Source organism: Lycorma delicatula, chromosome 10, assembly GCF_047948215.1.
Source record: "Lycorma delicatula isolate Av1 chromosome 10, ASM4794821v1, whole genome shotgun sequence".
Classification (NCBI taxonomy): domain Eukaryota; kingdom Metazoa; phylum Arthropoda; class Insecta; order Hemiptera; family Fulgoridae; genus Lycorma; species Lycorma delicatula.
In genome coordinates, this window is record NC_134464.1 from 54,055,893 (window position 1) to 54,075,289 (window position 19,397).

A 19,397-nucleotide genomic window follows, 5' to 3' on the forward strand; every position below is an offset into this window, starting at 1 on the left:
ATCTGAAACAATGAAATTAGTAAAAGGAGGCTGCTAACAAGTCTCTTTGCCCCACTATCAGTGCACTCATTGCCTGAAATTCCAACATGGCTGGTGATCCAGCAGAAGCTCATACTTGTGTTAAGTTATCTCACAGACAACATGATGTCTGGAGAACATGTCACCAATCGCCTGCAAGACACTCATGGAATCTGTACAGTACGTGTTGAAATGATGAGTTAATTATATTTAAAGTCTTATTCATAGCATTCGGTGCTGAGATAAAAACTCTAATGATGCCAGGAAGGCCAAAAACATGTACGTCCTATTGCCATTCATAACCAACAGAATTATCGTGTCTAGAGCAATCTGTATAAACTGTAACATCAGGATTCATGCTTTTTACAATATTATAAAATCTTTCTTGTAAGATAACCAGATTTGTGTACCTTTTATATCTACAAAGACTAAAATAATAATTTACAAGAGAAGGCCACCAAGGGGGATAATATTAAGTAAATGTAAGAAGTAGAGATAATTGTATATTTAGTGATAAGAAACTGTGATGAGGTCTGAGGCCTAGCACGGCAGTAGATCTTGGCTGTTCTTGACATCAATTAAGGTACTGGTTGTAGAACAACGCATCAAATGTTGGAAGATTTGGTTGTGCTTTACGCATTAAGCTACATAGGAGCAGATCATTTGGTTTCGTTTATATTAAAGAGATGACTAACAACCAAGATGGGCAAATAAATGATGGACTATGTCGAGCATCCTATGAGCAATGGCCCTTACAGACGAATAAACCACACCATAATCAAAGCGGGAAGAGGCCAGAGCTCGGTAGAAACACAACATGCATACTCCGTCAGCTCCCCAATAAGTATTAGATAGAATTCTCAATATGTCTAGCATTTTTAGACATTTTACATTCAAGTTCTTTAAATGTATTATCCACATCAGTCACTGGTCAAACCATAGTTCTAAAAACCTAACTTGTGTACATGGTTCAACTAGTTCACCATATAAAAACGGGTCAACAAGTCTCTCAATTTCCAAGTTTTCCAAATTTATTTTGTTTTATTTTCCAAGTTTTTCCAAGGAGAATGTGAATCCAATCATCTAACAACACAATTCTAATGGGTTATTCTGTTTTGGAGCAGCCTCTCAGCAGTAGCTAAGGTTCTAGATGCAATGAAAATTGAAAAATCACTGACGTATTATAACAAATACATAATGGGTCTTCGCATGCAGTTTGTAAGAGTATTTATGGCTACAGAAAACAAGGTAACATTTAGGACACTTCCCTGTGGTATTCAGTTTTCTAGGTAAAATTTTCAGATACTGACATTCCAACTTCAACAGACTGACTACTGAGGAACTCCCTGATAAATGCAAAGAGATTCTGTTGTGTACCCTATGTTGGTGGAAATTGCACTAGACTACGGTTTACCGTTAGTTCCATCAACTTGCACCATGTACTGGTCACGGAGATACGAGGGTACAATTTATCTTTATCAGGTTTCAATATGGGAATCACAAATGCTTTGACCAAGAAACTGGAAATAGCTGGTCATAGAATATTTTATTTTAGATAGACAAAATATGTATTGCAGACTCCAAGAAGTGAGATAACATAATGAGCCTGATATTATCATTTCCAGGTGAAGTGTCACAGGAAGTTTTCAAGGTAAACCTTAGCTCATCAAAAGGAGTGTTTAATTTATTTCTCTAGAGCACAGATTTGTACTTCAAAGGATAATCTTGAGACTTTTCTGTAGGTCTACGACAGCTTAAAGTAGAATTCCAGGACTTTGAAACCTAAAAACATAAAGGAAAAATGCTAAAGACGTCTCTTTCCTACATGAATTTTGGGCTTACATACATCACAGAAGTTGGAAAAATTATTTCAGTCTCTAAGTGGTAAATTTACTAAAAAATAATTTTTATCACTTAACTTCGAGAAGACATGAAATGCTGATATTAGATATTTTGTAAAATATTACATATTGTCTTTAAAATCTTAAATATCCTTACATGTTGACATGCAGTAATTACAAAGCCTCCTGCTTTGTCCAAGTAATATTAAAAATGGATGTATTATTTGTTTTAAGAAACAAACTTCTCTATACATTTAATTTTTGTACTACTACAATTGAGCTCCAATACAGCATGTGGTTTTAAAGATTATTTTTTACCTTAAAATAATTAAGTTGTGAACAATACATCCTGAATGTGGTAGGCCTAATTTCAATTCATATATTTTCAAGTCAAGTTTTTATGTTGTCAAACATGATGTTTCACAGGAATTGTGACAAAATTCTTTCTTCCATTTCTGTTTGTTTTGCAATTAAAAGTTGTATGTTACAATGGTCAAGGGCTATTGAAATCTTGCAAGGCAAGGGCTGTTGCATGAAAGATTTCAGGTTTATCTAATTGTCGAGGAAACAAAAATTCTTCAATCATTTGTACATCACTATAGTAGTAACAGTGTTCCCATCATTATTTTCAAAGAAACATGTATATATTATGCCAGAGGATATCACAAACGATATTGTGGAACAGTTCTTGATGAATTTCATTAGGGATAATTATTGTCCAATACTGGCAGTTTTTATTCACACATCCAATCAAGAGGAAATGATTCATCACTTCTTGTCATATTTATCAGATTCAAACATTGGTGACAAAGAAATTTCGCTTGTCATTTAATGAGCACTATTGCTTTTAATTTGTACAGAAGCGTACGCAAATCTTCATGAAGAATCCTTTGAACACTGATGTTCAATAAGCCAATAAAAAATGATGGGTAGTTTTTAAGACATCTGTGTTTTTGGTAGTACAAATCCTTTGTTTGACAATTGGTTCTAATTAAATGATGGACCAATATTTAAAAAAATTTTCATTGACTTTCATGGCACTGCATCTCCTGATGGATACGAAGTGATGTCAAAAAAACCATTCTTTTTGTAGCTCCAAAACAAACACTGAATATAGCTGTAACTGCATTTGCATACTGTTCACTCATATAATTTCCAACATACAAAAATTACAAAATCACTCGTTTCCAATTACTCACCGATAAGAGATTTCTTCATATACTACAACTAATTTTTTAATTTGCTCCTTTTCTTTTTTAACTTCTCCCAGACATAATAGTATTATCTATGTTTGAGAAACAGGGACCAGTTAAATTTTCAAATAAGCATTTCTAGAAAATTTCCTCTCTGTGAGATGGTTATCATGAAACATTTAAAATATTTTAAGTCCTTTATGACTTTTTAATTTTTTTTTTTAAGGAGGAAGAGAATTTATTTAAAATCTATTTTTGGTATTAATGTAGTAGGCGATCTACCGCTGTAGTTAATTAGTTGGTTCTTAGATAGCACCATTGAAACGCCTAACTTAACCTACGCTCGTTAACCTTGACTAGCGAGAAAAGTGAGCATAGGTTAAGATTGGTTTTATTATATTTTTATTTATTTATTTTCTTATTTCAATATAGCGTTTCAATGGCGCCATCTAAGATCTAACTACAGAGGTAGATCACCTACTACATAATTACTTTATATTTTCCCCTAATGAAAGTTTAATTAAATAATATTTATAAAGTGTAATCAATTTTAATGCATTAGTTAGCAATTTCCTTAATATTTCTAAACAATATTATTTTGAAAATTCCTTTTTAGCTTGCTCTCTATCAAATCATGTGATATGAATGAAGTCATTGTCTAATATACAGACACACAACAGTTACTAAGTTTTCATACTTGGTTGGTATAATATTAATTATTATTGTGACTAAGATAATAAGACAAATTTCTTCTTTTGACATGTTACATTTAACATTAAAATACAATTTAATTCTATACTGAATATGTAAGAGGTAATTGTTATAATAGTTTGTCAAAAATGAATGATATAACAGGAGCTACACAGGAATAACAGTTACTGTAAAAAAAGGCATTATCAATTTGTTTAAAAAAACCGATATTATATTTTGATTTTCAATTCAAAAGAAGGTCAGTAAAAAAGGTCTTAATAAGAAACTATTGCCCATAACTCCCATAAACTACAAAAAAAAAAAAAAAAAAATTAGCTGACGAAACAGAAAAAATGGGTTATAAGATGGACCAATTCTCCATCTTATTGAAAAAAATTTCAGAACTTTAACTTTATTTATGTACATTACATATTACAAAAGGATAAATACTGTTAAGTTTAAAAGACATTTAATGATGAAAAAAAATTACTGGGAATTAATTATTTATATGTCATAAGCAAATGGGTTAAGTTGTAATTTTATAAAATAATCTGAGGGGTTCAAGGAAATAGAAATCTTAAAATTTGTGATTTTGAAATCGGATATAACATGGAATTCTTAAATTCCATTAATATCAGAAATCATAAATAACAACATACGAACAACAAAAATGATATATAAATTCACTCAAATTCAGTAATACCAACCTAACCTGCTGAATAATGTTTAAAATGGCAAAACTCTTGTTTACAGTGTCTACTGTAAATATGTAATAGTTTGCAAATGAGCAAACTGTCTACGGGAATTAATACTTAGCTTATTCAACGTACAAAAATGCATGAAACTAATGAAGCAACAAGCATTATAAGTTTACATGATGTAATGCAAACAATCAATGATAAAAAGTCACTAACTATACTATACATCAAAACTAGCCTAAAATTTGTAAATCTAGTACGTAACCTTTCTTATGGAGGTCTTATGGCAAGTGGGAAGTATACCAGTATTATGTAAATATCACTTTAAAAAAAATTAATTGTCAATTACTAATTTAGAAATAAATTTCTAAAATTGTAATAACATCTATATACTGGTTATTATATTTTGATTTATAAAATTGCTAGCTTCAAGGCTGACTGGTCTGTAGATTCCTCACCTCTTACCCAGCAATTTAATCAGACTGAACAAGTCTCTCATGCAGTCCGCATGTGTAGTTTAAAACTCTCCAACTGTGTAATATAAAATGCATAATTTCATTTTTGGCATACCAGAATTTTCAAAGGGCCCCAGGAAAGTTTTACAATATTTAAAAAATTTTTTTCAAAATATTTCACCACTATACCACCATCCTTCAAAAAAGTTCTGCCAAGAGGCAAAGTTTTTATAAAACTTTCCTAGAGCCTTATTGTACTTATTACTGCATTTAAATTTGTATAATTTTATGCTTTATTTGAGCATTTAAAAAAAAAAAAACTACTATTAATTAATTTCACTGCATAAAATTTAATCAAGAAAAGAAAGCATATTTAGTAAGAAAGACACAGGCAAACAAATTAAAACAATAATTGCAAATGTCTAAATTTTTTTCTAGAACTTAGTCTATAAGCTAGACATTGATAAAGTTAAATTTTGGTAGACTGCAACAGTTCGCTGATGATACACATGAAATGGGTAGAAACATTGTTCAAAAAATGAATTAAAGCACTGATACTAGGAAAATTCTTTTTTTTTGGACGTAATGCAATAACTATAAACGTGAGAGCAAAATCACAGGACTAAATAACTGGATAAAGAATGGTGATGCAAATAAAGTTAATAAATATACTTATTCTGATCATTAAATAATTGTACTTTACATTAAATAATCATAGACATCAATGTCAATCACACCAGGAGTAGGTACAAAGATAAAAAACAGAAATGTTCAATTTGCCTGCATGAGATAAGGGAAATTGTGGAAAACCCTGATCACAAAAGCATTATAAAGTATAAAATAAGAAGTATTACTACTACTACAACAAAATTACTTTAAAAAATAATAGTGATGTAACTATATGAAGGTAACAAATAACATTTCTGTATAGTAAATGACAATTTCAAACGTACTGCTAAATATTTGGAATCAAAAACGAAAATTACAATTCTGCATACACCTCAGAAAAATATCTTTAGGGTTCTAAAAATTCACTGTAGATCATTCTAAAGAGGTAGAGTTAAATGCACAACTAAAAAAAACATTTTTAATAAAGAGAAGCAGCATTGAATCTACAAATGTAAAACAGACTAATATTTATTTAGGTGGGTTACAAATCTCAGATGGCAAAGTAGGCTGGTAGTTTTATGGGCAGTCTAGTTCAAACAAGAATTAATTAAAGTTAATTTTGTTTTCTAAACAAATCCTTGATAAAAGCAGATTATCAAAATATAAATTTATTGTTTAAAGGAGCTGACAAAGTAAATAGTGCTACAAAAATATATGAATTGAATACATCACTACAGAGGTCATGAGAGTATTTGTTTGTCATGGTTATGAAATTTTTATATAAATCAGCTAAAAAAAGAGGCAGCAGACCAAAATAATAAATTTAAAATTACACATAATAAAAATTAATTCACAAAGACATTGCGGTAACACTGACAGTTGCAGAGCAGGCCAAAGCCATTGATAACATGTAGACAAGTAAAGATTATTGGAATCAAACCACAGAACTGATACAGCTGCAAAAACACAGCCTAAATAAATGCATTTAATGAAAAAAGACTCTGGAGATGAATAAATCGTAATAGGTAAAATAACATATCTAATTTAGAATTTAAATGTTATTTATTTTCTTTACAATTTCAATTTACGTACAGAAATCACTAAAATCTTATTTCTAAACTACAGCACTTCTACTTTTCTTTAATGTAATATACAATTTATTCATGGATGAAAACTTTTTGGATCCAACTCAAAACAGATGTAAGTAAATTGTATGGAAGCTTGATTGACTACTTTTAACAAAAATTGGTCAGTGTGTGTGGTGATGTCACTCAAACTCTGTCTGAAGTTTACATTTTTGTACAATAGGCCATCCACATTACAAGAAATCATCATATCTTGTCTAGGAAATTTGTAATGCATTTACAAATTTAGAAATGTTGCACAGTTTACATGACTGCATAAAGTATACAGCTGTAGAAAAATCTCTCTTACGTTTACAACAAAGATGAAATCCTCACCTCATAATAAATATTAGTTTTTCTGTATTCTGATAAAGTACGAGGTGTGTGAGAAAGGTTAACACTGCGAGTGATCTGTCAACACTGTGTCTACCGGTCTGTGCTAGACCGGTTTATTAATCCCTTTCACATGCTCAGTACGAGTTTCAACTCTGTTCAGCCAATACATTATTTTTGACAGCACCATCAGTGAATTTGTTGTGTTATGAAAATGGAGCATCAGAATTTAGAGCAACGTTGTGCAATCAAGTTTTGGTTAAACTTGGGGAATCCATGAGTGTGACCTTTGAAAAGTTGAAACAGGTCTATGGGGAACATTGCTTATCAAGAGCACAAGTTTTCCACTGGCACAAATCATTTTTGGAAGGCCGAGAACAAGTTGATCAACCTCGCTCAGGGGGACCTTCAACTTCAAAATCTGATGAAAACGTTGAGTGTATGAGGATTCTTGTGAATCATCTTACCATTCTATAACAATAAGGATGATGAGTGAACAGTTAAATTTAAACACTTTCACTGTCCATCAAATTTTGACAAGACGATTTGGACATGCGAAAGGTTTGTGCGAAATTGGTGCCGAAAAACCTCACAACAGAACCGTACGGCAATCGAAGAAACGTGTGCGTTGATCGTCTTGACAATTGACAATGACCAACAATTCTTCAATTGTGTGATCACAGGTAATGAATCCTGGATATTTGAGTACGATCCTGAAACAAAGCAGCAAAGCAAAGAGTGGCACACTCAGTCATCTCCCCGACCAAAAAAATGTCGAATGAGCAAATCAAAGATCAAAACCATGCTGATTTGCTTTTTTGACAGTAGGGGTATCATGCATAAAGAATTTGTTCTTCCGGGACAAACTGTCAATCAAGTGTTTTACAAAGGTGTCCTTGAAAGGCTTAGGAAAAGAGTGATTTGCGTGAGTCCAGACATTGCAGACAAGTGGATGCTTCAGCATGACAATGCCCCGTGTCATACAGCCATTTCCATCAGGGAATTTTTGACCTCAAAATGCATTCCTACGGTTCCTCAGCCTCCCTATTCACCTGATTTGAGTCCTTGTGACTTTGTCCTTTTCCCGAAATTGAAACATGTCTTAAAAGGATGTCATTTTGGAACTCTGAAGAACATTCAAAAGACTGACTGACCAGTTAAAAGCCCTACCCCAGTTGAAGCCTTCCAGCGCTGCTACCAGGAGTGGGAACAATGACTCCGCCGGTTATAGCTGCCCAAGGGAACTACTTTGAAGGGGATAATGTTGTTGTTTGACAAGAATAAAAACTTTGGTGAGTAAAAAGTCAGTCTCATTACTTTTCTCACACACCTCGTATGTGTTTAAACTGGCTAAACATAACAGTTTCCTCATTTAATGAAGGCCTTATAAGAGCACATAACCAACTAGAATACTCAATTATAAAATACAGATAGCTATGTACACAAACTGATGATGGTAAAACAGCTTTACAAATCTATTATTTTCTTATTATCCAAGACATTATGGCTTCAGTCAAAATTGTATCAACAAATGAATAAACTAACCATAGAAAATTTACAATGATTACATTAACCACCATAAACAGTTAAAAATACAAACATAGTGAACAGTTCTTAAATAGTACTTTCACAGATTGCCCCAATGTTCATATGCGACATCTGCTCCATATCTCAAGAGTGGTTTTATGTATTTTATTTGTGATAATGGGTTTACACTATACAGAAAACCATAAAAGTGAAACTACAAAAAACTATTCCAGAACAAAAACAGTAATTCAATTAAAATTTTCCCAGATATTCTGTCGTTTGTTTTGAAAGTTTTTATCTAAATTAATGTTTTTATGAAAATTATCCTTCACATTATGTGTTACACATTGTCAAATCATGTTTAATATGATTAATGACACTTCTCTGTTAATTTACTCCTATTCAGAATCAAATGAAATTTCAAAATTAGCCTACTGAGAGCGAGGACCTGATTATCCAAGTAATTTCCACTCATATAATAACACATTGTTGTCAGGAAATGCAAAACTATTTTTTTAATATTTTGCCATTACTGCTATTTCTCATCAAATGATTATAAATAATAAATGTTTTATTTCTTAAAAACTCTGCGAGCATGAATTAATCAATAAGAAAAGCTTTCTTAGTTGACAAGTTACATCATGACAATAATATGTATTTCACAAGTTTATTTGTAAGATAAAAATCTAATATTATGTTAAACTAAAATTAAATAAAAATTTATTACATTAATAAAAGAGAGTATTTACATAATCCTTTTTGATAATTAATTAAATTCTTATAAAAAGTAGCAAAACCGTGTCAGAAAAATTATCTATTGTATTTGCTTATGTAAAACAACAGAACTGCTCTGCTATTTTTCATAGTAATTCTGTAATATATAATTCACACGATTTCTATTAAAGTATTATTGTTATTTGCTTTATATTTCTTCAATATTCTGATAACTATTGCATAAACAACAGCTAACCATATAACATTGAAATTTTTATGTGGATATGATTATTTTGTGGAGATCTGACTAAATAAACATCTAACAGTAAACATGTTTACTGTTTATGTCTGACTAAGCTGAATCATTAGCCGAATAAATTACATGAGGGCTTAAACATGTCAATATTAATTCTGTTCAATAATAATTTGTATACCTACTCAAAATGAAGTACATCACAGTAATAATAAAAATTTTTAATATTTCTCAGTTCCAGTAGTAATAATTTATTTTTCATAAATGTCACTTTATATAGGCTGAAAAGTTGTTGGGAAGTAACAATAAAATTAAAACACAAAAATACTATAAGCAATATAAAGAATAGTTAAATAATGTTAGTGAAAATAAAAAACAACATTGTTTTCAATATTTGTTTTTTTACACTGTCAGCATGCAATTTAAAATTTAAATGACTGTATTATAACTTTAATTTAACCAATTGTTTTGCTATACTGATCATTTCTATTCTTTTTTGATGACTAAAAGTAGCAGAAGTATACATAACTACAGTATTTTGCGTAGAATTTATAATTTCAATTCGTGGAATGTACTCATAGTAACAAAAACTGCACTAGACTAGTCTTCTTGTGTTAAAATTTTCTGCAAGCCAAAAACTGTCTAGTTGTTTGCATAAATCTCTGAAACATGTCCACAAACACGATTGTGCAGGAAAATTTACAGAAAGTCTGCATATGGTATGTGTGTTTATTGAAATGACAAGAATTGGCTTGCCATGATAATATGCATAGGAAAATCTATGTGTATGCCTAGTTAATGAAGACTAAAATATGTACTCAATATTATTAAATCTACAGGGGGAAAAGAAAAATTTATAGAATTAATTTTATATATGGTTTTAGAAATGCTTAGTTTAAAATGGTAAAGAAATAACTAATTACGATAGTAAATTATTATTATTATGGAATGCTTTATATAAATGAAAATCCAAGTTTGTCAAAATTTTGAGAACAAAGTATTATAAACAATTTTGGCTGCTAAAAAAAAAAATTTTATCACATTTTTCAGATAAAAGTTCAGACACTAAGAGGGACCAAACGTTGATTTCATTGGTAAGGTGACATGCTTGTTTTGTGCTCTTGACAACCATGGTTTTAGTGTCTGTTAGGTGCTTTTTTATGTTGTTTAGTCTGGCTGTGTATTTCTTATACTAATCATACTGCTGGACTTAATTATCTATTACTATTTGTGCATTGGTTGTTTTACGTAACCTGAATTTGGCTATATCAAACATTAGGTTAATGTGCCTGAATGCTGGTTAATGTACCTGTGTGCTGTTGTTTAAACTTGTAGTGTTACTATTATGCGTATTTTGTTTAATTCAATTTAATATTAATTCAATTTTGCAACAAACTTGCTTATGGTTACAGAGTCTTGAGAGAGAACTATTCTAGAACTTCTTGGTGCTAAGCCCTGAGAACTGAGTCAGTGCAGACGACTTTGAACAGTTTTTTGAGGTGAAATGAATGACCCTTTCAATTTGCAACCATCCATGCTGACTGAGACCCTTGTAGAGTAATCACTGAGGTTAGAGAGGCTAGCAAAGAGGGACTTGTTGGCAGGATCGTGGACGTTACTAGATGATCCGTAAGGACACTGAGCACAAATTGTAGCAGGCTGATGTGGAGCTCCGGAGGCTCGTGAGCTGGCTACACATTAGTGGAAATTGGGAGATACTGAACTTGTAGATAGATTGCGTCCTTGTACGTCATGACACAGACTGTAAGAAAGGTTGATGCTTCAAATATTAGGACTCTACTCAAGGAAAAAATCCTGACCAGGTTGCCAGGCTAGTGTCGAGGAGATGGCCCTTGGAGCTGTTTGATAGAATCATTGAAGTTAAAGTCTGTGCTCTCTGTCAATGAAAGTAGTCAGTTTTGATCCACAATCTGGTCATTGGTAATACCAAATATGCTAAGAGGGTCAATTGGGTTAAGATCCCAATACCTTAAGAAACTCCCTGAAGGAGAGAAGGTTAAGTTGGGGCGATTCATTAGGGAGAGCAACAACAGATTGGTCCTAATGGGCTTCAAATTCAGTTTAGATCATTGTTCTATTATATTGTAGTTATAAATTCAACAGAGGGCAAAGGGCTGGCCGTACTCACTGTCCAGGTTGTAAAAAAAAAAATAACTGAAAGGCTCACAAAGGTATATCTTTGGTCTACCGCACAGTAGACCCTTTATGCACGTCCTTTAGGCGGTTACTTGAGTACATGGGTAGAAGGCAAAATCAGTCAATTTATGTCTCCTTTCACAGAGAAATCAAAAAGGGGGTTAAGGAGGGAGCTGAACTAACACAGAACAGGAGAGCGCCATCCAGTCCAGAACACTTGTTTTCACAAGTGTTTCACAAGCTGGTGTATGGCCAGTCTTACGCAGACCTTCTTAAGGAAGATAAAGAAACAGTTTCCTTAAGAAGCAGGGGAGGTGCTGGCAGGATGTATGCCCATCAATTTGGTGTTGACACAAAGAAAGAGTTGAGAGCAAAATGATTTATCAACTGATGAGAGGAAGCGTGTAATTGAGTTTACACATGATGAGTTGATGGCAAAAGTGGCAGGAGAGATGGAACCATGGCATTAAGGGCCGATGGACTCACCAAATAATAGGAGATTTGAGAAGTTGGTGTGAAAGGTCACATGGCTTACTGGGATAAGTCTTACTCTATTCCTGGTGGGCCATGGCAGCTTCAGATCTTACCTTTATAGGTTTGGACCTGTTTCCTGTGTGTGAGGTAGCGGAGACTCCAGAGCACATCTGTTTTTGCTGCCCGCGCTTCGAGGAAGAACAGAAGGAAATGCTAGACAAACTGGGCCACCGGTGCATGTTTAGACTGGATGAAATTCAGCAGATCCTGATGAAGGGTGACGAAGACTGGAAAGCTATTGAGGACTTTGCTAGAACGTAATGGGAAAGCTGCATGTAGCTTTCCCATTACATTGGAGTCTCGTGCAAGAAGGAGATGTCGCAGGTTACCAATCCAGACAGACCTGCAGTTGAGTGCCTAGGAAGTCTCCTAACACCTGGAAATCACCTCGGTGCAATGAAGCTATGGGCACTTTTTTTTTGGTGCCTGATTGTGTCTTGATGCTTCAGAGAACATCAGAAACATATTGGTAAGTGCTGTTTTGTGTCCTTTTTGTTGGGTGTGTTTGTCTGTAAGTTGTGCAGTGAGTGTGTGTGTGTGCTGACCAGCTATCTGCTGTGGGTGTTTATTGTGACTGGTGGTGTGTTGTGTTTCTTGATGAGCTGTATGATGCGCGTATGTTGATGACTGTTGCATGGATTTTGGGTGTGTTGGAACTGGTGTGCATGTTTTTTTGTGCCTATTTGTGAGCATTGTGCCTTTGGTTGTCTCATATGTTGTGATGCATTGTTCTTGGGTGTGTGAATGTTTGGTGCTACTTTATTGTTAGTGGTGTCTGATTGTGTGTGTGTGTGTGTGTGGGCAAGATTCTCTCTCTTACAGGAGAGGAGTGAATGAGATCTACATTCATGTGAAAGGTGAGGCTTAAGGTGAAAAAATCTCTTAAGGATCCTTTATGAACATGTAGCAGGCATTGATGTATCTTTCCATGGGAGGGCAGATTTTAAAAGCTGACATTGTTACTACCTCCGACCGCATTATGTCCAGGGTATACTTTTGGAGATATTCAGGGCATTTAATAACTTGTAGTGGCCATCTGCCTTGTATCAATCACAACAGCAGGAGTGAACGTATGAAGAGATAGGGATGCTACAGAGTTACTTTTGTAACCGATATATATGTACTGGTTCATGATGGTGGCAATGAGGTGAGTAAGATGCTGTCCCCATTTGCTGGGTCTTTTGCTTTGGTTTATGGAGTTCGACTCTCTCATGCAGTTGCGGTTGTCCAGCAGATGTCGTGTCATCACTTATACCAATGATGGGCTTCTCCTGGTCAGAGGAGTTTACCGGGGGTGCTTCCTGCATAGGAAGGTGGACTGGCCGAAACTCTCCTCTTTGTTGGAGTCAGGACTGGAGATTTTTTCTCGAGACCTTGACGGCCTGCCATTAGATGTCCTGGCAGAAAATTTCACGTCTGCGGTGGTGGCAGTGGCTGAAGCCGCCATTCCTAGAGGCACTGGGCGGGAACGATAACTGGTTGGTAGTCTTGGGATCTGACAGCAATGAAGCAATCTGTGAATCTGCACAATGACAGGATGATCCCGATCAGTGTACGGCCCTAACTGCGGATTACTGCAGAAGGAGGGCAAGATACTTTCATAGCGTTAGGTCCTCCAAACGTAATTCCTGGCGTTCCTTCATTCAGGAGCAAGGGAATAGGGGCATTGTTTATAGGGCCCTTAGACATAAGTACAGGAAAGATATCCTCTTGTCAGCTTTGTCGACCCGCAAGGGTGTGGTAATTGATAAGGACTGTATCCTAAATATTTTGCTAGATAATTTTCTTCTGGATGACAGTATGGTGGGTGAGGTTTCATGCCACCAGCTTGTCAGGCAGGAAGTCGTGATTTTCGAGACCAATTCACAATCTTCTGAGATCACTGAGGTGGAGGTGCATGAGGTGATCTGTAGTATGGCATGGCATAAGGCCCCTGGATATGATTGTATCACAGTGGCGCTCCTTGTCCAAGTGCTTCCAGTAGTCCTTGGTCCTCTAACTAGAATGTATAATAGGTTGCTCTTCGCCGGCCACTTTCTGGTATGTTGAGAGCGTAGAGACTTTGTGTTGTTGTTCAAAGGTGTTGACAAAGATCCTACTGTTAGTTCTTCTTCCTGTCACTAACACTCTTGCCTGCAATTGATAAGGTTTTTGAGGTCCTATATTTGTGTATTAATGTTAGATTGGTCACTGATCATTTGCTAATGGACAACCAGTTTGGTTTCCAACCAGGCAAGAGCACTTAGGATGCCATACTGAAAGTGATGGATACAGCTTCCTCTAGACCATGTAAATATGTATTAGGGATTTTTCTGGACATATCCGGGGCATTTAATAACTCATGGTGGCCTTCTAACCTGTTTCAGATGCAGAAACGTAAGTGAACATGAAATTAATTAGAAGTGCTCAAATTATTTAAGACATCAGACCATTTCCCTGCGTGATGGTGGCTTGGAGGTTCATAAGACCCTAACTAAAGGATGCCCTCAGAGCAGTGTTCTGAGTCTCCTTCTTTGGATCATAGAATTCAATTCGATGTTGCATTTAAGGTTGTAATGTGGTTGTCGTGTAGTCGCTTATGCTGATGACCCGCTGCTACTCATTGAAGGGAATTTGCACGAGGTAGAGTTCAGAATTGTTCATGCTTGTAAAACACTTCGACTGTGGAATCTCCAGCATAAGATGATTTTCAGCCCAGAGAAAACCACAATGATGTTGCTTAAGGGCTACTTCCTGATGAATCTGGGTTTGGATGGCTGGTCTCCCCATTTGGTACGTTACGACTCAAAAATACCTGGGTGTAATTCTTGGTGAAAATTTTCAGTTCAAGGAACATCTACAGTATGTGGCAAAAAAGGCCCTGATGCTTTTTATGGAATTTGTACAGTCATTCATCCAGACTGGGGGTAGAATTACCGTACATGCGTATCTTTTACAAAGGTGTTAGTAAAGCTAATATGTTGTATGCTGCGCCTGTCTGGGCTCACTGCTTGCACTCCTCTTGCTGGCTCTTATAGGTGGTTATAGAACAGTCTCGTCGGAGGCAGTCTGTGTTATAGCCGGAGTCAAACCAATAGATATCTTGGCTAATGAGCGAAGGGAACGCTACATTTCAAAGGTAAATAACCTATTAACTTCGCAAAATTTTAACTTTGTTTATTTGCTATTGCTAATATTTGTAAATTCATAAAAACTAAGATTTACTTCACTGTATCATTTGGACTCAGTGCAGTTAGTATGTGACCAAAGATTAGTTACAGAGAAAGAATAAATTTTTTCTTATCTGTAATGTTTGAGTTAATGCGCGTATGTTTGCTTTCTCTTTTGTTCTTTGTTGTATCAATAGAAAAATTATTTATTGCCAATCACAACTGTCTACTTTCTTCCAGCATAATATATTGAACTCTAAAAATTACTAAATAATTCACTTTCATATATTGGATTGTTTCTTCCATTTAATAAAAACATTAAACAAATAAACAAAATGTAGATAATACATACAATTATTTAATTACGTTATTTAGGGATTTTTTAACTTTTAAACTGAATGCCACTAACAGAACTACTGAAAATTTCACAGAGAACTACTGAAAATTTCACAGAACATTCCACTAATTGGCTAAAAAAGACATTTGGAAGAAAAAATCCAATATTCTGGAAGCAAGGTCTTTAATAACAATAAATTTAAAGTACTATGTTTTTTGATATCGTTCAATAAATATGTATTAAATTTTTTTATATAATTTCTATAATTTTAATGATTGAAATTGTGGAAAATCTACAAAAATAGTACCTGAAATCAAAGTACTAATACTAATTCAAACTGAATTTGATATCATTAAATTATATAGCACATAGGCGCAATGTACACAAGTAAAAAATAAATAAAATTATTATACATTAATATTTATACAGTAACACACTCTTCTTACAATTAAATAACAAAATTAAAGTAAATTTTAGTAAATATATAAAACTAAACTAAATGTAGTAAATCTAATAATCATGCTAATTCATCACTGTAACAAGACTTAAATAACTTATGTGTATACACAAGGAAGATTATAATCATAAATCTAAAACTAAGTACAACAAATAAAGTTAAAAATATGAGTAGTTAATTATGTCCATTTAAGCACAGAATTATTCACCTCCATATAAACTTATATAAAGAGCAGAAAAAAAAACTTTAATGCAAATTTGTTTATACACACTAAGAGATGGTATTGAAATCTTTTGGAGCTGTACTCACAGTGAATGTGTACCGGGACAGTCCTGTACGAGGACACAGGAAGTGATTACTCCCAAGCCTACTCTGTTAGTCAGCTGATGGCGTTGTATTGTGTGCATATACTTGGTCCAGAGGTAAAATTTTATAACCTTGTGTTGATAAATATACATGACGGACCTGCACAAAAAAATTTTGTAAGAAACTAGGTAACTCGGCTACTGAAACTGACTTTTGGAATGCTTTGTGAGGCTTTTTAAGATTTGTTCTTAAATGTCAACCATTGGTTTTGAATGGTATGCTCATTTCAAGGCCAGTATAATGTCACTTGAAGATATCAACTGTTCTGGGTGATCTTCGACAAGCAAAACACCAGAAAATCTGGAGAAAATTTGGGAATCATCCATAAGGATGAATGCTAAATGATCTACAAACCTCACAATAGTTGGAACGGATTATGGAACCGACCAAAAAATTTTACTTAAGTCATATTAATGCAGTCTGTCCCTTGGCTCTTTTGTCCCTTGATTAAATGCAGCTGTGCAATAATGAAAATTGTGAATTTCATCAAGTGCCTAGCAATGACCCTACTCCATTCTCTAGGGTCATAACTAGAGATGAAAGTTGGATTTATGGCTACAATTAAGGAAAAAACAAGTCATTGAGTGAAAAAACTCAGTCACAAAATGTATGCTTGTCATGTTCTTTGATATCACAGACGTTCACTGAGAATTTGTCTCTGCTGGTCGCACAATTCTGGATTTTGTAATGTTATGAAGTGCTTGGAACAAGATGTATGATAAAAATATCAGGACTATGAGTAAAACTAAGCTGTCTTCTGTAGCATAACAATATGTCCATGCCAAACTCAAATTGCAGCTTTTTTTTATAAAGAACAACATTTTAGTTATTCCACACCTTCCAGATCAAACCTACTGTAACTTTGGTTTATTTCCCAACTAAAATTTAAACTGAATAGCAGCCACTAAGGCAATAAAACAGTCACAGACAGTGCTGGGGACCCTCCAGAAAGAGATTTCATAAGATGCTTTTAAGGCACTGGAAGCTATGTATGCTCCCAAGGAGACTATTTTGATGGGGAGATGGCATGCATTTGTAAAAAAAAAGTTAAATTTATTTTTTAAAAAAGAAAGGACTTTTCAATACCATCTTGCATGAATGTTATCAAATTTCTGTAACACATTTTACATATCTATAGTTACTTTCACTAAAATAAAAAATTCACTTTATCTAGAGGAGATTATTAAATATGATCCACATGATAAAATGACAGTTAAAACACATCTAATAAATAATAAAGTTAAAAAGAAAAGAAAAACAAAGACAAAATGAATTACATTTCCTTTAAAAGTACATCTCTTATCAATTTAAATCCAGATTCATTAATATGAATAAGATCTGGTCTCTTAATTGGTCCTTCAAACCACCTGCAACATACATAAAAAAAATATATAACTGTTATGTAAAACAAATACATAACAAATATTAAAAGTACATATCCCAAAATTGCTTCCACATATAATGTAATAAAACATAAGTTAAGAAAAAAATGTTTGATTACACAGGACCCACGTTACCAGTCTGCTAGAGACCGATTTAGTGAAATGACCATAAGTACAATCGGTACACTCACATCTATACAGATGGCTCTGTCTTGGCCAATGGATGTGGCTGTTTAATTATACTCCCTGACACTGAGATAATATATAAGCTTAGTGCCTATTCCTCTGCATTCTTTTGCGAGGTCTACACAATTTACTTTTTAAAATTTAATTAATATTTTCAATGAAGATAAAATACAGGGCGAGGCAAAATAAATTTTTTATTTTGAAGTTAGCATCACGGGTATAACTACATTAGTATCACTGGTCATGTAACAGAATTGAAGTTAGGTTTGCTTGCCGTAGTGTTTTTGTATATTTTGGGTTTAGTAAATGAAATGCGACTATACTGAAGACTTAATATCATGTTCCCCTTCATAGTTTATTAAACTTTTTATTCACATTTGAAATCTGCAACATTTCAGCAAGTTTCAACAGTTAACATTTTTTATAATTTGTAAATAATAAGTGTGTCCAGTAAATAATTTTATAAAAAAAAAAATATTGTACTGAGAAACTTTAGTAAGCATTTTTAACACTCTAGTGACATGCAAAGGACCAGTTCCAAGACCAAAAACAATTCTATCACTGATAAGAAAGCAGAATGATATGAATTCCGAAGTTATATGGGGATGATAAAGTCATTGAGAAAACGTTTTGCTCTCTCCTGAAAAAGCTAAATAAGTAAAAGCTAGCATATTGGAAAAATAATTTGTTCTGAAAAAAGATTCTTGCTCATCTTAAAAGTATTTAATCAAATTCTTTGCTCTACTCTTCATTTATATGTAGGCAGTCAGTCACACAAGCAAAATCCAAACTGTACAAAATGTTTCATGATACATTAAACTGTTTACATTTCGACCACAAAAATGCAAGAGATAACTGAAATACATTGCCACTATTCTAATATAATACTATTCATACAACATGGCAGTAGTTACATACATCATAGCAACAGCACTACTTAACAGTGTATACCATTTATTCTATAATCTGTATAATTGTTAGCTACTATAAATTAATTTCAGTTATAAGTATCAATATTATTAATAGCTTTATTACTTAAAACAGAAAGTTCTTTGATTCATCATTATCTTTAGAAGAAAATCATTCTAAATCAAAAGTTTGATTATGGTTAATTTTTTTATTTGTATGCAAGAGGAATAATTAGTATCTCTGATTACATGTTATTGTTATAAAATGAATAGGAAAATTGATGTTGCTGCCGACTGTGAAATACAGTCACAGCAACATAGCCGTGGAATCATAGATTTTTTAAACCATTGAAATGTTAAGCCGGCTGAAATTCATAGACAGGTGGTTGCTGTATAGGGTGATACACAATTTCACTTCGAGCATGGTGTCTTTCAGGTGAGTTTGGCTAGGTTTCGTTTTGTGGAT

At 33.6% G+C, this 19,397-nt stretch overlaps 1 protein-coding gene across 5 annotated transcripts in view; it reads right to left on the bottom strand.

The window, feature by feature from the left end:
* The window catches only part of LOC142331749 (uncharacterized), a 75,891-nt gene that overhangs the window by 3,871 nt on the left and 52,623 nt on the right, over positions 1-19,397 (bottom strand). For 2 of the 5 annotated variants that reach the window (XM_075377807.1, XM_075377806.1), the window contains exons 6-7: positions 17,733-17,822; positions 16,399-16,554 (exon numbers count right to left, since the gene is read on the bottom strand). In XM_075377807.1, coding sequence (XP_075233922.1) covers positions 16,399-16,554; positions 17,733-17,822 — 246 coding nt within the window. Of the gene's footprint in view, positions 1-1,622; positions 1,801-16,398; positions 16,555-17,732; positions 17,823-19,397 lie in introns of those variants that run through there. The other 3 variants (XM_075377808.1, XM_075377810.1, XM_075377809.1) reach the window with 3 other exon arrangements.